The sequence below is a fragment of the Colossoma macropomum genome, unplaced genomic scaffold (genome assembly GCF_904425465.1).
Source record: "Colossoma macropomum unplaced genomic scaffold, Colossoma_macropomum, whole genome shotgun sequence".
Lineage (NCBI taxonomy): Eukaryota > Metazoa > Chordata > Actinopteri > Characiformes > Serrasalmidae > Colossoma > Colossoma macropomum.
Genome location: NW_023494792.1, coordinates 55,560,110 through 55,578,418, shown reverse-complemented (window position 1 = coordinate 55,578,418; position 18,309 = coordinate 55,560,110). Strand labels below are relative to the sequence as shown.

General features: G+C 38.9%; 1 protein-coding gene across 1 annotated transcript in view; it reads left to right on the top strand.

The window, feature by feature from the left end:
• The window catches only part of LOC118811251 (scavenger receptor cysteine-rich type 1 protein M130-like), a 30,928-nt gene extending 15,851 nt beyond the window's left edge, over positions 1–15,077 (top strand). Inside the window, exons 6-18 of the mRNA XM_036575406.1 lie at positions 5,864–6,178; positions 6,298–6,621; positions 6,802–7,110; positions 7,417–7,722; positions 7,922–7,993; positions 10,147–10,461; positions 12,589–12,642; positions 12,733–12,891; positions 13,021–13,110; positions 14,268–14,330; positions 14,703–14,765; positions 14,855–14,932; positions 15,046–15,077. Of these exons, the coding sequence (XP_036431299.1) occupies positions 5,864–6,178; positions 6,298–6,621; positions 6,802–7,110; positions 7,417–7,722; positions 7,922–7,993; positions 10,147–10,461; positions 12,589–12,642; positions 12,733–12,891; positions 13,021–13,110; positions 14,268–14,330; positions 14,703–14,765; positions 14,855–14,932; positions 15,046–15,077 (2,180 nt within the window). The remainder of the gene's footprint in view (positions 1–5,863; positions 6,179–6,297; positions 6,622–6,801; positions 7,111–7,416; positions 7,723–7,921; positions 7,994–10,146; positions 10,462–12,588; positions 12,643–12,732; positions 12,892–13,020; positions 13,111–14,267; positions 14,331–14,702; positions 14,766–14,854; positions 14,933–15,045) is intronic.
• Positions 15,078–18,309: the final 3,232 nt, after the last annotated feature.

The following is an 18,309-nucleotide window of genomic DNA, read 5'->3' as shown; positions in this document are numbered from 1 at the left end:
TAAAATATGATATATGATGCTAAATCTTTACAATAAACTTTTGAAATACTCCTAGTTTCTTCACTCCACCAACATAGTACTGTACATAGCTACCACTTTGTCACCACTGGTCTATTGGCCATCTTAAACTGGACCAGCATCTGTTGCCAAGGCTCAGGCACTGTACAACATCACAATCAAGTTCATCAATAGCATCCAGATAGTGATCAACTTTACCCACTTTCCCAGTTGGCACCAAGATAGTATTGATGGCAAATAATGTCTGTAGTTGTGTCTCAGCGAAGCATACTCCTCCTTATAATCATCAAGCTACATGGTGTGCAGACCAATAAAAATAAAAATCGGCTATCTGGCAATGCTGAGGTCCAAGAAATACACATTAACAAACTGAACTGGAAGAGTTGGCACCTCAGCTATACAGTCACACTATCACCAGGAAGCTGTGCTGGTGTTAGAAAAGTAGCAGGGGAAGGAGTAATCACATTATTTTACATGTTGTCTTAAAGAGGTTCTTCTGTTCAACATTGCTTAATACATTAAATATGAAGACATACTGATGTCCTCCTATAAAAGTAGTGTGTCTGTGTGCCATTAGACATTCTAAAACATCTCTGTTTTTTCCTCATAATATTTCAGGAGTCAGGCTGGTTGTTGGTTCTCGCTGCTCTGGGAGAGTGGAGGTGCTTCATGGAGAGACCTGGTCCACAGTGTGTGATGCTGACTTTGACCAGCAGGATGCAGAGGTTGTGTGTCGAGAGCTGGGCTGTGGGCTTCCTGTGGAGGTGCTGGGAGCAGCTGCTTTTGGCAGAGGGGAGGGTCAGGTGTGGTCAGAGGAGCTTCAGTGTAGAGGCAATGAATCTCAAATTCACTCCTGTCCGAAATCATATTCACTAAAACACAACTGCACCCATGACAGTGATGTGGGTCTGGTGTGTGGTGGTAAGTGATTTTATTTATGTATGTATGTATTTAGTTAGTTAGTTTGTTAGTTTGTCAGTTAGTTATTAGTAAGATATCACATTTTAATAAAGGAAACATATTTCATGTTCTTATCATGAACATATTTCATATGTTCTTAACATATTTTATGTTCTTAAGTCATATAATGTTTCCTGATTTAGTTTTGTCATCTGTTTATACCTTCATTCCTTCATACATTTACTTTCTCCGTCCGTTGTACAGACAGTGTGAGGTTGGTGGATGGTGGAAGTCGCTGTGCTGGGAGAGTGGAGGTTCTTCATAGAGGACAGTGGGGAACAGTGTGTGGTCATAACTGGAATATCATTGATGGTTCAGTAGTATGTAGGCAGTTAGACTGTGGTGAGCCACTGTATATGGATATTACTGTACCAGGATCTGGACCGATCTGGATGAGTCTTGTGGACTGCAGTGGATCAGAGTCTACACTGAAACACTGTGGATCACTGGGTTGGGGCAAACATAGCTGTACTCATGTTATAGATGTGGAAGTCGTCTGTTCAGGTATGTCCAAATCAATCTTAATATAAACATTTGCTAATTAGAGTAAATCTACAGAAAGCTCAACGACCAAATTGCTCAATTCTTATAACAGTATAATCAGTCTATAACAATTATTATTGTTATCCACTGATTTTCAGACTTTGAGGCACATTTTCTTAAAAAAAAATGTAATCTAAATGCTCACCATGTGACCATCAGGGACAGAGATGCAGTCTCACCTCCTTCTCTAAAATGTAAGGGAATGTTTTTTATTCAAAAGAAAAAAAAAGAATCAACAAAGTTGTTGAAGTCATTAAGTCATTATAACATCATTCTTAATAAAGTGTCCTGTGAGTTTGTATATACATGGCAGTGCTCAAAGTTAAAGTCAACTAAGAAAATTAGATTTAAAAAGTTATTTATCATGGCTGGGTTTCCCAAAAGCATGTTAGCATAAAATTGATTCTTAAATGGAACAGTGAGGATCACAAACACTCTCTATTCCAGTTAAGATGATCTTAACACAGTTGCTTAACAGTTGCTTTTAGGAAACTGGGCCATGGCCAGTAAGTGTTTATTTGCTCAAAAAACAAATAAACTAGCTTTTTGAAGAAAAGGAGTAAGAAATTCTAGATACTTTTTGTTGTAAATGTTTTTCTTTTTTCATTTATTCCAGTGATTTATGATAATTTTATAAGTTAAAAAAACAACAACAAAAAAATAATTGCAAATAAAAATGCTTTTAAATAATGTGTTTAGGTGCCAAAGATGTCTGCACAGTACTGTTTGTTAAAAGTTTTGAATTAAAAACCCAATTCCAAAAACATTGGAACAGTAGGTAAATGCAAATAAAAGCAGAAAGCAGTAATTTTGGAAACTGTCTTTCATAGATAGTCTCCTGACAGCAGCACAAAGAGGAGAGAGATATTTAACATTTAATTTTTTCAATTTTCTTGATTAGGAAGCTTATGGAATGATCAAAAACACCTCTTATGTAACTTTCTATAGGTAAACAAGTGAATAGTAAATGGGTGTTGCTATCATGATTAGATATAAAAAGAGCAATCTTGAAAGACTGCACCAGCAAATAGTCCAACAGTTTAAGAACAGCTTTTCTCAATGCATGATTGCAAGAAATTTAGATCTACAGTCCATAATACTATTAACGGTTTTAGAGAAATCTCTGTGCATAAAGAGGAAGGCCGAAAACCAACAGTGAAAGCTCATGACCTTTGATGTCCTGTGGTCTGATGAGTTAAACTTTCAACTTGTTTTTGGAAATAATGAACAATGAAAGTTCAAAAGCCACTGTCTATCATGCTATGTGGGTTTGTTAGTGCCAATGGCATGGCTAACTTGCGCATCTGTGAAGGCATCATTAAGGTTGAGGGGTACATATATATTTTGGAGTAACATATGCTGCCATCTAGATGACATCTTTTTCAGAGATTTTCCTGCTTGTTTCAACAAGACAATGCCAAATTACATTCTGCATGTGTTACAACAACTTAGCTTCATAGAAAGAGAGTGCAGATGCTAGACTGGCCTGCCAGCAGTTCAGACCTGTCTCCCTTTGAAAACGTGTGGTACATAATGAAGCACAATATTCGACAATGGAAACTCCGGACTGTTGAGCCGCTGAAGTGTTATATCAAGCAAGAATCAGAAAGAAAAACTATAAACTAATTAGTATCCTCAATTCTAAAATGATTACTGAACATTGTTAAAGGGAAATGAGATGTAACACAGTAGTAAATATGACCCTGTCCCATCTTTTTTGAAATATATTTCAGGCATCAGATTTAGAATAAGTATGTGTGTATACAAAACACAAAAGGTGATTAGTTAAAACATTAAATATGCCCATTTTGCCCATTTTGAACGAAGACTGGTAAAGTTGTATAATGCTAAAAATCACCTGGTGGAACATCTCACTAACAATTAGGTTAATTAACCACAGGTCAGTAATATGATGGGTATAAAAGATCATTCCAGAGAGGCTTTCATGTGTAAAGATGGGGAGGGGTTCACCACTTTGTTAAAGAATGCACAGGCAAATTCAAGAATAACATTTCAGCCTACACTTCAAAAGGCAGCATCTGTGATGATATGAGGTGCATTATTGACTTGATGTCTTGCACATCTGTGAAGGCACCATTAATGCTGAATGATGTATACAGGTTTTGGAGCAACATATCCTGCCATACAGATGACGTCTTTTTTAGGGAAGGTCTTGCTTATTTCAGCAAGACAATGTCAAACCACATTCTGCATGTATTAAAACAGCATGGCTCTGTAGTAAAAGGGTCCACGTGCTAATCTGACCTGCCTGCAGTCCAGACCTGTCACACATTGAAAACAAAAAATATGACAAAAGAGACCCCGAACTGTTAAGCAGCTGAAATCCTATATGAAGTGAGAATGGAAAACATTTCACTTTCAAAACTTCAGAAAGACAGAAAGAACTATTATTTGTATTTTACTTCATAGTCTCATATTTGTTTGTTTGATTTGGATGTTAAATCCCATTTATTTATGTCTTGTTTGTATTTTATATCGCCCAAAAACATGAATTTTAGCATAAAATATTGTGCTTACAGCAAATGGTAAGACAAGAGTTAAATATTCTAAGACTAAATCATGGATAACTGAGACATGCCTGTATTACACAAACTCGCCATAGACAAGTCAGATGTTTGAATTTGCAGAAGTTTGTAAGTGCAGTGTCTGTAATATCCCCTCATCACCATATGTAATTCAATTCTGAATATGACATTTAATTGGTGAGCACATATTGTAGCAGCTACTGCATGTGTATGCATAGAGCTGCAATGTGAACCATGGTGTGGTTGAGGCACTGCGTTCAATGTGTGCTCTACAGTAGTGGCCCAGATGACATTATTATAATTATCCTTGACCTTCCACAATCAAGTTCTTACTCATACGTGCAAACATAACTCTAGTTTTATGTAGTATTTTCCATGCAAGGATTTCCGCAATGAACAACTTTGTCAATGTGAACAATTATTTTATTACTAGTTGCATTAATGTAGGCTTTTGAGACAGTATATTGAAACTGAGTTTAAACTTTTAGGAAGCACAGTTGACCAAAACTGTAACATTTAAACCCAATTATGAAGAGCCATGAAAATAAACGTCTCCCTCATTCCTTTTCAAATTGAGTGACAATATGAAAATTTAAAAGGTTGTAAAAATACGCATCACATGGAAATTACAATGCTTAACTATTGCAAAGAACGCTTCTATCTAAAGAAGTTTGCCATTGAATGGCTGGTTGTTTTGTACAATATGTCAGTGCCTATTTAGAATCTTGATATCTACTATAATATTATTGTGTTAAGGTTTTATTTTTGTATGTGTTATGCACAGTTTTACTGTGATTACATCCCACGCAGGTCACAGAAAGCCCAGACTTACTGGTGGTCCTCATTCATGCTCTGGGAGAGTGGAGGTGCTTCATGGAGAGACCTGGTTCACAGTGTGTGATGCTGACTTTGACCTGCAGGATGCAGAGGTTGTGTGTCGAGAGCTGGGCTGTGGGCTTCCTGTGGAGGTGCTGGGAGCAGCTGCTTTTGGCAGAGGAGAAGGTCAGGTGTGGTCAGAGGAGCTTCAGTGTAGAGGCAATGAATCTGAGATTTCTCTTTGTCCAACATCACCTTCACTCAGACTCAACTGCTCCCATGACAGGGACATTGGACTAATATGTTCTGGTAAAGTATAAAATTTGAGCTTTCCAGTATATAATATTAACCTGGGCTGTACAAGGGCTGGTGGTCCTGGTGCTCTGGGGGAGTGTAGGTACTACACTAGTGTCACAAATGCTAGGAGAAATAAATCCTGTGTGAATATAAACAATATTCACACATATGCCATAGAGCTTTTTTTGTGTACATGTGAGAACATCATCATTTAAATTTTTGTTGAGTCCAAGTGCTTATGGAAGTTGTAGTCAGCTGTCCAAGTGATTAGCTCAGTTAGTCATGTGACCTGTGGTGCCGGTTGAGTTTGAATGTTTATGGTAGTTGCAGTACATCAGGTAATTCAAACAATACAAACAGATACATGTGTTTGTAAACAAAAAACAAAATACAGAGCAAAATACAATTTTTTTAAAGGATGCTTCTGTTTATTCAGAGTTTAATTGACCATTTGATTCAGATTAGTTAATATTTACCCTTTATTTAAACAACTCATGTAGTTTTTATCTCAGTTCTATAAAAAATGATTTGTGCAACAATACTTGTGAATTTTATAGCACCATACCTACATGCTCAGAAATTTGTGCAGCCCTGTTACTTACTTACTTCACATTTGATTATATCAATTATTGTACCTACATTTCTGTTTACCTGCTGTCTTAATAAACCATTTGTGTGTTCAGGTCACACTGAGGCTCGGCTGGTGAGCAGCTTGGACTCCTGTTCTGGTCGAGTGGAGCTCCAGTACCTCAGTGAGTGGGGCACAGTGTGTGGTGTAAGCTGGGATATGAGAGCTGCCAGTGTCCTCTGTGGTCAGCTGAAGTGTGGAAGTGCTGTGGCTGTGTTGGGGTCAGACTGGTTTGGGGAGGGGAGTGGCCAGATCTGGGCTGATGTGTTTGATTGTCAGGGGAACGAAACACACCTGTCAAAATGTCCCATTTCATCATGGAGTCGAACTGCATGCTCTCATAAACAGGATGCTGGAGTCATCTGCAGTGGTGAGTTTGTTCAGCCATGTAAAGAGTGTTAATGGAAATAGTTTTTTTATGTAGAAAAGTGGGACAAAGAACCTCATGAAATGTGTAAAATGAAAAATATATTTTTGTAAACCTTTTAGTTTCATCCCTGGCATTTCATGAGGGCTGTGTGCGGTTGTATGGAGGGATGGAGTGTGAGGGGGAGGTGGAGGTGTACTTCAGGCAGGACTGGAGGAGAGTTCTGCTGGACTCCTGGAGTGAGTCTGAGGCCTCTGTGGTCTGCAGACAGCTGGGCTGTGGCTCTGTGATCAGCTTCTCCAGCTCCTCTACATCCAGTCCTGAACACAGACACATGTGTGTGACGGGTTTCAGTTGTTCTGGGAGTGAAGCTCATCTGGGAAACTGCAGCAGTGCACAAGCAGTCAACTGCAGCTCCAGAAAACAACTGTACATCACCTGCTCTGGTAAGTGTTTTGGAATTATTTTGGAACACCTTAATATAAACAGTACACCTTAAAATAAAAATACACAGGTGTGTGTGCATGTATGTGTATATGTAAGTACATATGTTTAGTAAACATCTTGGATTTTTATATTTAAAACTGAAAAGAAACGAAAGAAAATTGAATTTGTATGTGTTTTAGCTCACAGCTCCATCAGGCTGGTTGGTTCTGGGGGAGACTGTGCAGGAAGGCTGGAGGTTTTCCACAGCGGCTCATGGGGGACAGTGAGTGATGACTTGTGGGATATTAAGGATGCGCAGGTGGTGTGTAGACAGCTGCAGTGTGGAGTGGCCCTCAGTGCTCTGGTACCAGCCCGGTTTGGAACTGGACACATATGGCTGAATGAGGTGGAGTGTGAGGGGAACGAGACGTCCCTGTGGAACTGCAGATTTCAGCTGTGTGGAGAGGATGAATGTGGACACAAGGACGATGTAGGGGTCGTGTGCTCAGGTAACATGATGACTGATATTAATGTAGGCCATGTGCAGATATGCAGCTTATCACTACTGTTATGAGAAAACATGAATCTCTGAAGCAGTAACTGTACAGAAGAAGAACAACATTCTTAACATCTGTTAATGAACATAAAAAGCCTGCTAACAAGGTGTAAAATGACATTGGGGAAGTTCATTAAAGCACATTATATAGATTTATTTTTGATGTATCAATTAAAAATGTGTTTTGTTTAATTTGAATTTGAAATGTATGACTATGTTGATATTAAAGACTTAATAGTAAGCATCCTTCTCTCACCAGAGTATAAAGAGATCAGACTCACTGAGGGCTGTGAGGGGAATCTGGAAGTGTTCTACAATGGAACCTGGGGTAATGTGTGTGTAAATGATATGGATGAAGAAACAGTGAATCTGATCTGTAAAGAGCTGAACTGTGGAAGATCTGGCACTTTGATCCAAGACAAAGCAAGAGTGGAATCAGCTCCTAACTGGCTGGATGATCTGAAATGTAGGAAACACGACTCCACTCTGTGGCAGTGTCCATCTTCACCCTGGGGACAGAACCACTGTGATAATCACAATGAAGTGGCTCAGATTACCTGCTCAGGTAGGCAGTTTCTCTCTGTAGTTGAGATTACCATTGGTAGAATTATTTCCATCTGAATGTAAACAAAAATATTACAGCAGAAGTGAAAATCTGAGAATTGTGAAATAAATCTGGTAGATAATCTGTATGATTTTGTGTTCTTAAAGTTACATTTGAGAACAAAACAGTTAACCGGAAATTATGTTTTCTGTATTAACAGGAGAGATAAATCATTCTTTGCTGCAAAACCATCTGAAATGTTCTTCATATCCTAACCAGAGTCAATGCTCAAGTAAGGACACTCAACTCTTTTCGGAGTTGAAAAATGAAAGTGTGATTGTTATATGTTGAAATTAACATTAATTAAAATAAACAAAGCGCAGTCTCACCTTTAAACAGAATGTATTTACATCCAAACCTGATGTTGTCCAACATTGTAGGAATTATAACCTTTTCATACATAGTCCTCCATTTTTAAGGACTTCATGGCCAGGTGTGTCATTTGGAAGGGCAGATTAGAGGGCTCTAAAAAAAATACTGAAAGAATATCTTATGGACAGTTGGGAAGAGATGAGTATAGAGAAGGAAGAGAACTGCTAATGAGCCAAAGCGTACTCTCATCTGTCACGCATGGTGGAGGTAGTGTTATGACGTGTGCATGTATGACTGCCAATGGTATTGATTTGTTTGTATTTATTGATGACTGCTGACAAATGCAGCAGGATGCTAGTCTAGCGTTTTGCGTGACATCACACTGTATAGTGGCCACCATTTTGAGGACCGAATCAGGGAGTGACTGAGCTAGCACGATGATGATTTCAATTTGCTGTGCTTTGTGAACGACTGACCTCCAAAACGCAGAAGCTGAAAATGACGGGAGACTACACAGATCTTTAATTCAGTGTTTTCAAACTCCAAGCTTGGAGCCACTGCACTGTATAGTTTAGTGTTTCTCTCTGCTGTTCACACCTCGTTCAGATCAAGAAGAGATTAATTAGCTAATAATCTCAGGCATTCTAACCTGGGAAACCACAGTTATGCAGTGCAGGGGTTGCAGGACTGGAGCTGGGGAACTCTGCACTAATTGCACTAGCAAACTTACAAAATCACGCTTGGCCCAAGACCCTTAGCTCGCAGCATGAACTCATGACTAAGCAGGGAGCCGTGTGTGTGTGCTCTCCTGAAATCGAGTGAGCACAGCTTATCATCACCAGTCCTAATCAGCCGGGTTCTACTCTGTGTCTCCCTCTAGTGGCCGGGGGTGGCCGAGCAGGAGACTGAGACGTTACAACCAAGCTGTTTGCTAGCTCCATTAGGGGGGCAACTGTTTATCTCTTGGCTGTTAATAATAGCAAACGTTATCTAAAGGCTAGCATTGTTCACATCTGTGTTAATGAGCTGATGTCACCTTACCCTTCCTATGATACAAAGAGTTTTTCTCCTCTTTATGCAACACCATGGGATCCTTTACCCACCCTGACATGAAGAGCCGATGGGCTTCTGTGCTTTTAAATGCTTTGAAAGACTCTCCAGAATAGGAAGAGGGGTTGTATATGAGATAAATATAAATGTCAGGAAAACACAAATTTGTTAGCTTTTCGGGCCAGTTTGAGTGGGACCAGGAGTTCAGGGGGAAACTGTATAAAGATCACAGCCTATTTTATCGACTTTGTTGAGATAAAGTTTTTTTCCTCTTGCAAAACTTATTGGACAGTGCTTCACAGTGCAGATGGACAATGACCTAAAGCATACTGCGAAAAGCAACCCAAGGCTTTTTTTACACAAAAACCATAAAGGTCTACAACGGCCAAGTCAGCTATCTGACTTCAGTCCAGTTGAGCATGCATTTCACTTTCTGGAGGCAAAACTAAAGGGACAACACTCCAAGAACACGTAGGAAATGATGACAGCTGCGGTTATGGCCTGGCAGAGTATCCCAGGGAAAAAAATCAGTATCTGGTGATGTCTATGGTTTGAAATTTCATTGACTACAAAGGATTGGCAACCAAGTATTAAAAATGACAAGTTCATTTGTGATTATGTAAGTTTTAGTTTTAAATACTGTTGTGATATGTGGGTTATGTGTGAAAATGGTTGTAATTCCTACCCAGTTCATCCGATTTTGGTTGAATACCCTCAAATTAAAGCTGACCGTCTGTCAAATCAATTATTTAATTAATTTATTGTATATTACTCCAATGTGGTGATATATAGCTAAAATAACAATAACATTGCTGATGTCCAAATATTTATAGATCTGACTGTACCTTCTTTTGTCAATCTCATCTAAGCTTTAAATTTGTTATTGATGGATGTTTTTCCCCCACAGTAGAAATACATATTATTGAATTTTATTATGCTATATATTGTTGTGAGTTTTGAAAATGCAGTAATTACTCAGTGTTAATTACTGATATCTCCTCATGTGTGATGTGTGTGATGTAGAGCACCTGCCTCTCAGGCTGAGGGGAGGAAAGGGAAGCTGCTCTGGGAGGCTGGAGGTGTATCATAACGCTGAGTGGGGGTCCATCTGTGAGGATCTGTGGGACATCAGGGACGCTCAGGTGGTCTGCAGACAGCTGGACTGTGGGCCGGCACTGAGTGCTGATGGGAGTTCTGTCTTTGGTGCTGGTGAAGGGCCTATCTGGCTGAACAGAGTGAAGTGTAGAGGGAATGAGATTCACCTGTGGGACTGTCCTCATTCCCTGAAGAACCACACTGACTGCTCCCACAGGCAGGACGCTGGAGTCACCTGTGCAGGTCAGAGAAGCCTGGTAACTTTGAGTATCGTTGACCTAATCAATATTTTTCTCCTGGAGTTTATTTTGAATAGAAAATAATATTCAAAGAATGTTAAAAAGTGCATAAAGAGCTTGTAAAAAACATAAAAATTAAGTAAAAAACATAATTAATTAATGAACTAAAATGAGTTAAATAAACAGACAAAACAAATATAAAAACAAGAACATGCTGGTTGGTGTTTCACATTATTAAGTACTACATACACATTTTATATATACTAACTGTTTCTAATTACTATGTAGTTACACTTTAACCTATTTGTGCAGAAGCGCCCTCTCGCTAGTTTACATGTGCAGCACGCCTCCCCAAACACTCAGCCTCTTCAAATATGCTTAAGATGTAAGATAACTTACATACCATCAAAGCAACTGTATGAAACCATTGAACAGTGTATGAAATGTCAGTAAAGTTCTTTATTTGCTTGCTCACCTTTTTTTTACAAAACATGCTTTCATTTCCATCCTAACCAGAAGGTAATATTCTCGAGCTTTTAGTGACCATGAACATACCACACAGATGTTGAAAGTGAGACATTTTACCATTTCATGAAAAAATATTAACTCATTTAGAACTTGATGGCAGCAACGCATCTCAGAAATGTTGGGACAGGGCCATGTGTACCATTGTGTACCATCCCCTCTACTTTTGACAACAGTCTGTAAATGTCTGGGAAGTGAGGAGACCAATTGCTGGAGTTTTGGGAGAGGACTGTTGTCCCATTCTTGTCTGATGTAGGATTCTGGCTACTCAACAGTTCTGGGTCTTCTTTGCTGGATTTTTCGTTTCATGATGTACCAAATGTTTTCTGTTGGTGAAAGGTCTGGACTGCAGGCAGGCCAGTTCAGCATGCGGGCTCTTCTTCTGCGAAGTCATGCTGTTGTGATGGATGCAGTATGTGGTTTAGCATTGTCTTGCTGAAATATGCAAGGTCTTCACTGAAAGAGACGTTGTCTGGATGGGAGCCTATTTTGCCAAAACCACTATATACAGTTCAGCATTGATAGTGCCTTTCCAGTGTATTAGATGCCCACATCATAGGCACTAATGCAACCCCATACCATGAGAGATGCAGGCTTTTGAACTGTGTTAAATGCCTGCATTTTTAGTAAGCTTTAGCTTAGGATGCTTCACAGTTTAGGTTTTTACAATTTCTGCTTTTTTTCTGCCTTTACAATGTATATTTCAGATTTTCATTTATGTCATATTTATTGAGGTAAACATTTTCTTGCCAAGAAGATGCTTTATAGAGAAGTGTTGAATTGGTTGTAAGGTTTATGTTAGTCTGTGCTATAATTTTGCTATAATTTTGTCTTGATGTATTTATAATGGTGACATGCAGACATGTACTGTGGTTAGAATGCTGCCATCATGGTGCTGCAGTTTTTATTGTTCACATGCTGTATGTAATAGTAAGAGAGTCCGAGGTTGTAACCGTCTTGTTCCAATATAGCTCTTATAGATCACTTGTACCACTTCTAAAGAGTTTATGAGCTCTATATCTAGAGACTAATTACAAACTAGAATTGTAGCTTTATTTATCACCTTGATAGTTTTAATGTTCTTTTATGTTTGTTTAGTTGTCTTTGTGTTTCTAATCATGAAAAGCAGAAGTGAGGGCGGCAAACATGCTGAGTTCAGCTCAGTCATAATTGAGCTGTGGACAGGTTGGAGATTTTGGGTGTTTTGGGGCTGGAGGCCCATCCTAACCAGAGGAGGACCATCCAGGAAATGGCTTAGCAGGTACCCTAATCAGCTGGTGTAGCATGTCCTTCTAGTCCCAGCACTGAGCTCAGGGGTGCAAGGCAACAGGACCACTGAAACTGCAATCTGCAAAAAGCATCTCTCTGTCTGTGGAATAAAAGGTCTCTGGCCAAAGTGGCACCAGTTTGCTTATTAGTGCCCATAATGGTGGCCGCACCCATTATCCCCTCCACTTCTACAGCCACAACCCGACCAAACAATCAGATTTAAGGTTCTAAGTTTAGAACCTAAATACTCAAGGTTATTTTTTTTTTTTAATAAATACTTTAAAGCTCTCTCTCTGTCTCTAAATAATAGAAAGTGAATTTTACCTTTTTTTCCCAGACTTATCTGTATCTACCACTGTTACATCCAGAGTAACTACTATTACCATCACAGGTACTGTTTTTTATACATTTCTGTGATTTTTATGAAAGTTTTCTATATGTAATGTTTAATGAAGTTTCTATTCTGTATTTTAATTTCCAGCTGGTCAGACAGAGAATGAAGCAGTTACTCCTCCACAAACTCCGTCACCAGCTGCTTCATCCATCTATCCAGTGTCTCTCCTGGTTCTGGGTGTGCTGCTCTTCCTGGCCTTAGTGCTTCTGGTTGTGCTGTTTTACCAGAACAGAGTGCTCAGGAGAGGTAGAGAGATTCAGAGATCATCTACAATCCACTTTCTGTACATTCTCTAAACATCATTACACCTTCAGTCCAACATCAGTCTTCTCTTCTACTGAACTGGCTCCATGTTTCTCTCTGTCTCCCTCACAGTGCTCTCTAAGAGGAAGCATAAGACTCTGACTGAGGCAATCTATGAAGAGATTGATCAGAGAATCATCGCTAAGAGAATGACTAAAAAGGGTAAATGATGTGAAGTATTTTCCTGGAGGCAATCCTAATGAGCTCCCAGTGATTAGAGAAAATTGTATTTGTCCCTTTTATGTCTCCTTAAAAATGCTGGAGTTTGTAATCATGAAGGTTGTGAGATTTCCTGGCTAACATTGACCAAGAACATTTTGAGCTGGTTGCAGCAGGCTGAGAAGATTTTATGTAACAAGTAGTAATCATGTAGAAGGTTAAGAGCTTCCTAAAGTTCCTAAATAGATAACATAAATAAACATCTTTGTCAATACAATTAGTTGATAATGTGCAATTGGAACTAATTGTTCCTGGAAATGTGTAAGAAAGATTTCCTAATTACATTTCCTTCATCAAAGGAAACATGAATGGAACAATGTACCACAACATATTAGATTAATTTTAATCTCACTGACCAAAAAAGGTGAGAAGGTGAAACTTTCAACAAGACATACAGCCAGAATTAGGCAAGGCTGGTTTCTAAAATGTGTGAGATTGGCTAGGCTGTGCTTGCACATGGCTCACACACCTGCTTTGCAATTTCTCAAATTTGAATCCCATTAAAAATCTTCATGTTATATGGCTCCGAGGTGTGTAATTGGTGAGCCAGTGAGTCTTTCAGAGAATGTCATCAAATGTGATGTGGTGATCTCAGAGGTAGCTTGTCCATTTAAGCAAGTAAGAATTCCTCACTAAAAATGGAAAAATCTAATTTATTTCATAAGTATTACTCAAAGTTTTGTTTATTTCTTCTGCATTTGAAAAGCCTAAATGGTCCCACACCTACTTTTTATGTTTTGTACTTGTTATAAAGCTTAATAAAAAATATATATATAATAAAAACTTGAGTTCCAGCTTCCCCTGAGCAGCATTAATCTGGTGGTTGTTGACAAAACAGGTAGTGTTTTACAGATTCAGTGAAATGCTCCAAAATACCATATATATGATGAAGAGGGCTGTGCCAAATACTCACAGAAACTTCATTTAGCATTACTATGTAGCATAATAACTGGTATTGTTTTGTAATAGCTGGACAGTTTAGTTGCTGCAAGAGAAAATAATGATAACAACAAAGATGATGAAAATAACGAGGTGATTAATGGGAGCTTTTATGCGCTTTTGTTTGACATTGTTTGACATTTTGAATGTATATCTATCAGGAAGTATCCTCTCTGAAGAACAGCATTCAGGATATGAGGATGTGGATGAGGAGCTTCTCTCAGGTAAGAGGACCAGAACATGTCTATGTTAAACTCCATTCAACTCATAAATATTAGAAATGTAATTGTAAAATATTCAAATGATCAAATGGATTCTTTAGCCAGGACTTCCAGGCTTGTGTAGATCATAGCTTCAGTTCTTCTGTAGATGTTGTTGATTTTCTCTTCTGTAGCTGATTAAATCCGACACTCTCACATTCGTGTCTTCAAAAATCTTGTGCAGGCTGATGGCATTTATGCATACATTTTGAAATATGCATGTTTCCATCTCATGAAGTTTGAAAATATTACAGTTATTACTATAGAAATAATCTTTTGCAGGCACGTCAGGTTGATGGAGAGATGTAGAAAATAATTTTCTTCTTTCTCTTCCAGAAAAGGCTGTAAATGAGGAAAAAGCTGAATATTATAATGATGTCACCACCAGTGGCCTGAAAAGTGGGTGCCTTTATAGAGATCACTTCACTGAAAGGCTTCATGAAAAGATTAATTAACTCTTTGTGAAACATGTTTTGTATGTGATTTAGGTGAGATGGGAACAGAAGACACTCCAGAGAACTATGATGATGTCATTTCTGCTGGACAGACAATGGCTAGAGAAGGAAGTGAGTTCCTGTTGTTTAATTTTTGCGTTGAAAAATCACTCGTCTGTGCTACAACAAATCAGCTTTGGTTTGGTTGATGTGGAATAAAGAAATGTGTGATTAATGATGAACAGAGCAGGATTTACACATAGAGAAAATGATCTGAAACCTGGACAAATCTCTCTCTGCTGGTGCAAAACAGTGCTAGCCAATTGGAAATGAATTTAAATCACATGTGCACAGTTTCACAGTTAGTGTTCTCCTCTATTCATGTCCTAAAATATTGTGCTAACAGTGTGTTGTAGTGGAAGCTACTCCTTCCCTTCTCTGTGTGGTGGCTGTTGTATGATTGGATCTAGATCTCTTCATGTCACCATTATTTACTCTACACGGATCTCAGACACTGTGACAGTTACACCTAATCATGTGACGAAACTGTAAAATCAAGCTTAATGACACTAAAACCGACATTTATTTCCACATTTTGACAGAGAACAAGGTGGAGATCTATGATGACGCAATTCCTGCTGGAGAAAATCTAAACTTTACAACAGGTTTGATTCTTTAAAAATGGAAAATTAACTATGAACACATCATGAACATGCATTAGTTCAGTAATCATTTTTCCACATATGTTTGTGCAGTGTACACACCAGAGAACTATGATGATGTCATCACTCCTGGACAGGATTTTGGAGATTCAGCAGGTGAGTCTTCTTTCTACTTTATTGAGGTGGAAACTAAACTGGATTAAATGTGTTTTTCTTGCTCTCTCACACTTCATTGCAGAGCACTGTTAGTTAAACATGGATTTGCATCACTGTAAAGTTACATACATGAAGAAATATACTGCAATGATAATGATGTATATATGGAGTGATATCATGCCTGTGTTTAAGATGTTTGTCACTTATTCAACAACTTTTACTTTCAGGCTATGATGATGTGGTAGAGGTGTCTGAGAAAGAGGGACAGATCATCTGACAGAGACCCAAATAATCCACCTACTCAGGAAATGAAATTTGAGCTTTTTGAAACTCAGCCAAAGGTTAAACAACACCAGCTGTTTTGATATTCTTTTTAAAGATAAGATTTTGTATCCTTTGTGACTGTGCTTGTTAATGTTTAATGATGAAAATTACAATGTCCTCCTTAACTAATTCTATTCTAAATTCACTTTGCTTTTGTTTAAAAAAAAAATAAAAAATAAATAATTGCACTCACATGCCAAAAGTCACGGGACAGCAATATGTAAATTGATTATGTAGTGGTGTTACCTAAGGGGACGGCTTGGCCACCCACACTTGTTTATGTTGTGAGGTGTTATCTTGTGAGTGAGGATGAACACTGGCCAGCAGACTCATGGCAAGGCGATGTGAATTATCAGAGTTGGAATGAGGCATGATAGTGGGAGCCAGACGGATGTGAAATTCCGTTTCCGAAGTTATGCTGACATTTAATATTCCTTGATCCACAGTGTCATGCGTGTACAAGAATACATCATAGTATGCATTACCAGCCACAGTGGACAGCACAGTGGCTGCCCACGGGTGCATAGTGATCGTGACTGGTGGCGTGTGGCTAGAATTATCTGTGTGAACAGACAAGCGACTCTGGCAGAAATCACATCCTCATTCAATGCAGAAGGCCCCACATACATATTCCACAGGTCAGTGCAGCGTTCTTTAGCTTCCATTAAATATGCAAGCAGAAGACCAACCATAGTACCTCTGTTAACACTATGATACTGGACACAGCGCCTCACCTGGGCTCTTGAGGATGCTAACTGGGCCCTAGAGGACTAGCAACATGTGGTGTGATCCAATGAGTCATGGTACCAATTGTTCTGGGCTGGTGGTATGGTTCGTGTGGGCCACAGACCCCATGAAGCCATGGATCCCAGTTGTCAAAAAGGCACTGTGCAGGCTGGTGGTAGTTCCATACTGGTGTGGGGTGTGTTCTCATGGCATGGGTTGGGTTCTCATGGCATGTGTTCGGTCCACTGATCTGCCTGAACACATCAATGACTGTTTTACTGCTTGGTGACCATTTGCAGCACTTCATGGACTTCATGTACCTCCACAATGATGGGATATTCCAGTAGGGTAATAAACCGTGACACCAGGCCCAAGTTGTCCAGAGTTGGTTTGAGGAGCATTCTGGAGAGTTCCAGCAAATTACGTGGCTTGCATGTTCGCCCCAATTGGGCATTTATGGGATGTGGTGGAGAGGTCCATTCACACTCAAGATCCTGCACCTACAAACATCACAGTGCTGTGGGTGGCTATCCAGACAGCATGGCTCAGCATCCCCCCAGACGTCTTCCGTCCACTTGTGGAATCAATACCACATTGAGTTTCTGCACTTTGCTGGGCTAGAGGGGGTCCTACACCATGCTAGTTCCTGTCCCATGACATTTGGCATGGCAGTGTATAAAGAAAAATACATTAACTAAATGTTCATGGTCTGTAAACTGAAATTGTTCAATGCCAGTGTTATTTACATTTATTTTCTTGCTTTATTAATTTGTTTTGTTGCTCTTTGTAGCTGCTCACAAGTCAGGCTACACATTCTGTATTATGCAAATGATTATTCAGCTCAGTCTTGATTGTATATTGTAATAAGTAAATGAACAGATCTCCACATATCACTACAGAGCACAGATGCAGGAAAGTGGTTTAAGTTGGAGGTGCTGACATTTTCAGCAGTATATAAGTGAGAAATATCATAAAGTCATGCTTAGTAGTGTTTTTTCTTTTTTATTTGAATTGTTTAGAGAGAGATGACAAGATACAACAGTACTCATAAAACCAGCACGGCTCACTTTGCTGTCTTTGCAAATAAGCTGAGGGCTGACCTATCAGATTGTTCATATGAGGAATGAAAGCAGCTTGCGTCACAGCCATAGCCATGCGCACATATAGTTAGAGATTATTACAATGTTTTCACAGTTTGTTTCCTGTTTCTAATAGTGTCCACTTCACATGCAATTCTTAAAATAACATACTGGACATTTTAATCCTGACAAAAGTTCAAACCCATTGTGTTCCCAGAGACGACACAAAATGGCCTGAAACTATTCTACATCAAGGTAGATTTTCAATGATAACTGAATATTGTGTATGGAAAAGTAATGTCTTATAGCACCACCACCTGGACAGAACATAAAAACGTGACTCCAAGAAGCTGCAGTTTGAGTGACAGAATGTTCAACAAAAAACTAGAACACATACTGCTCATTTACTTAAGAGCCAAATAGAAGAAAATATACATAACTTGTTAGTTAATTTGAGTTTTGAGTCCATGAGTGATGAGATGTTAGTTTCCTACAATTACAGTTTATATAACATCTTACATTAGCACAATGAAGCTTACTTTACTTAAGGAACAAAGAAAAT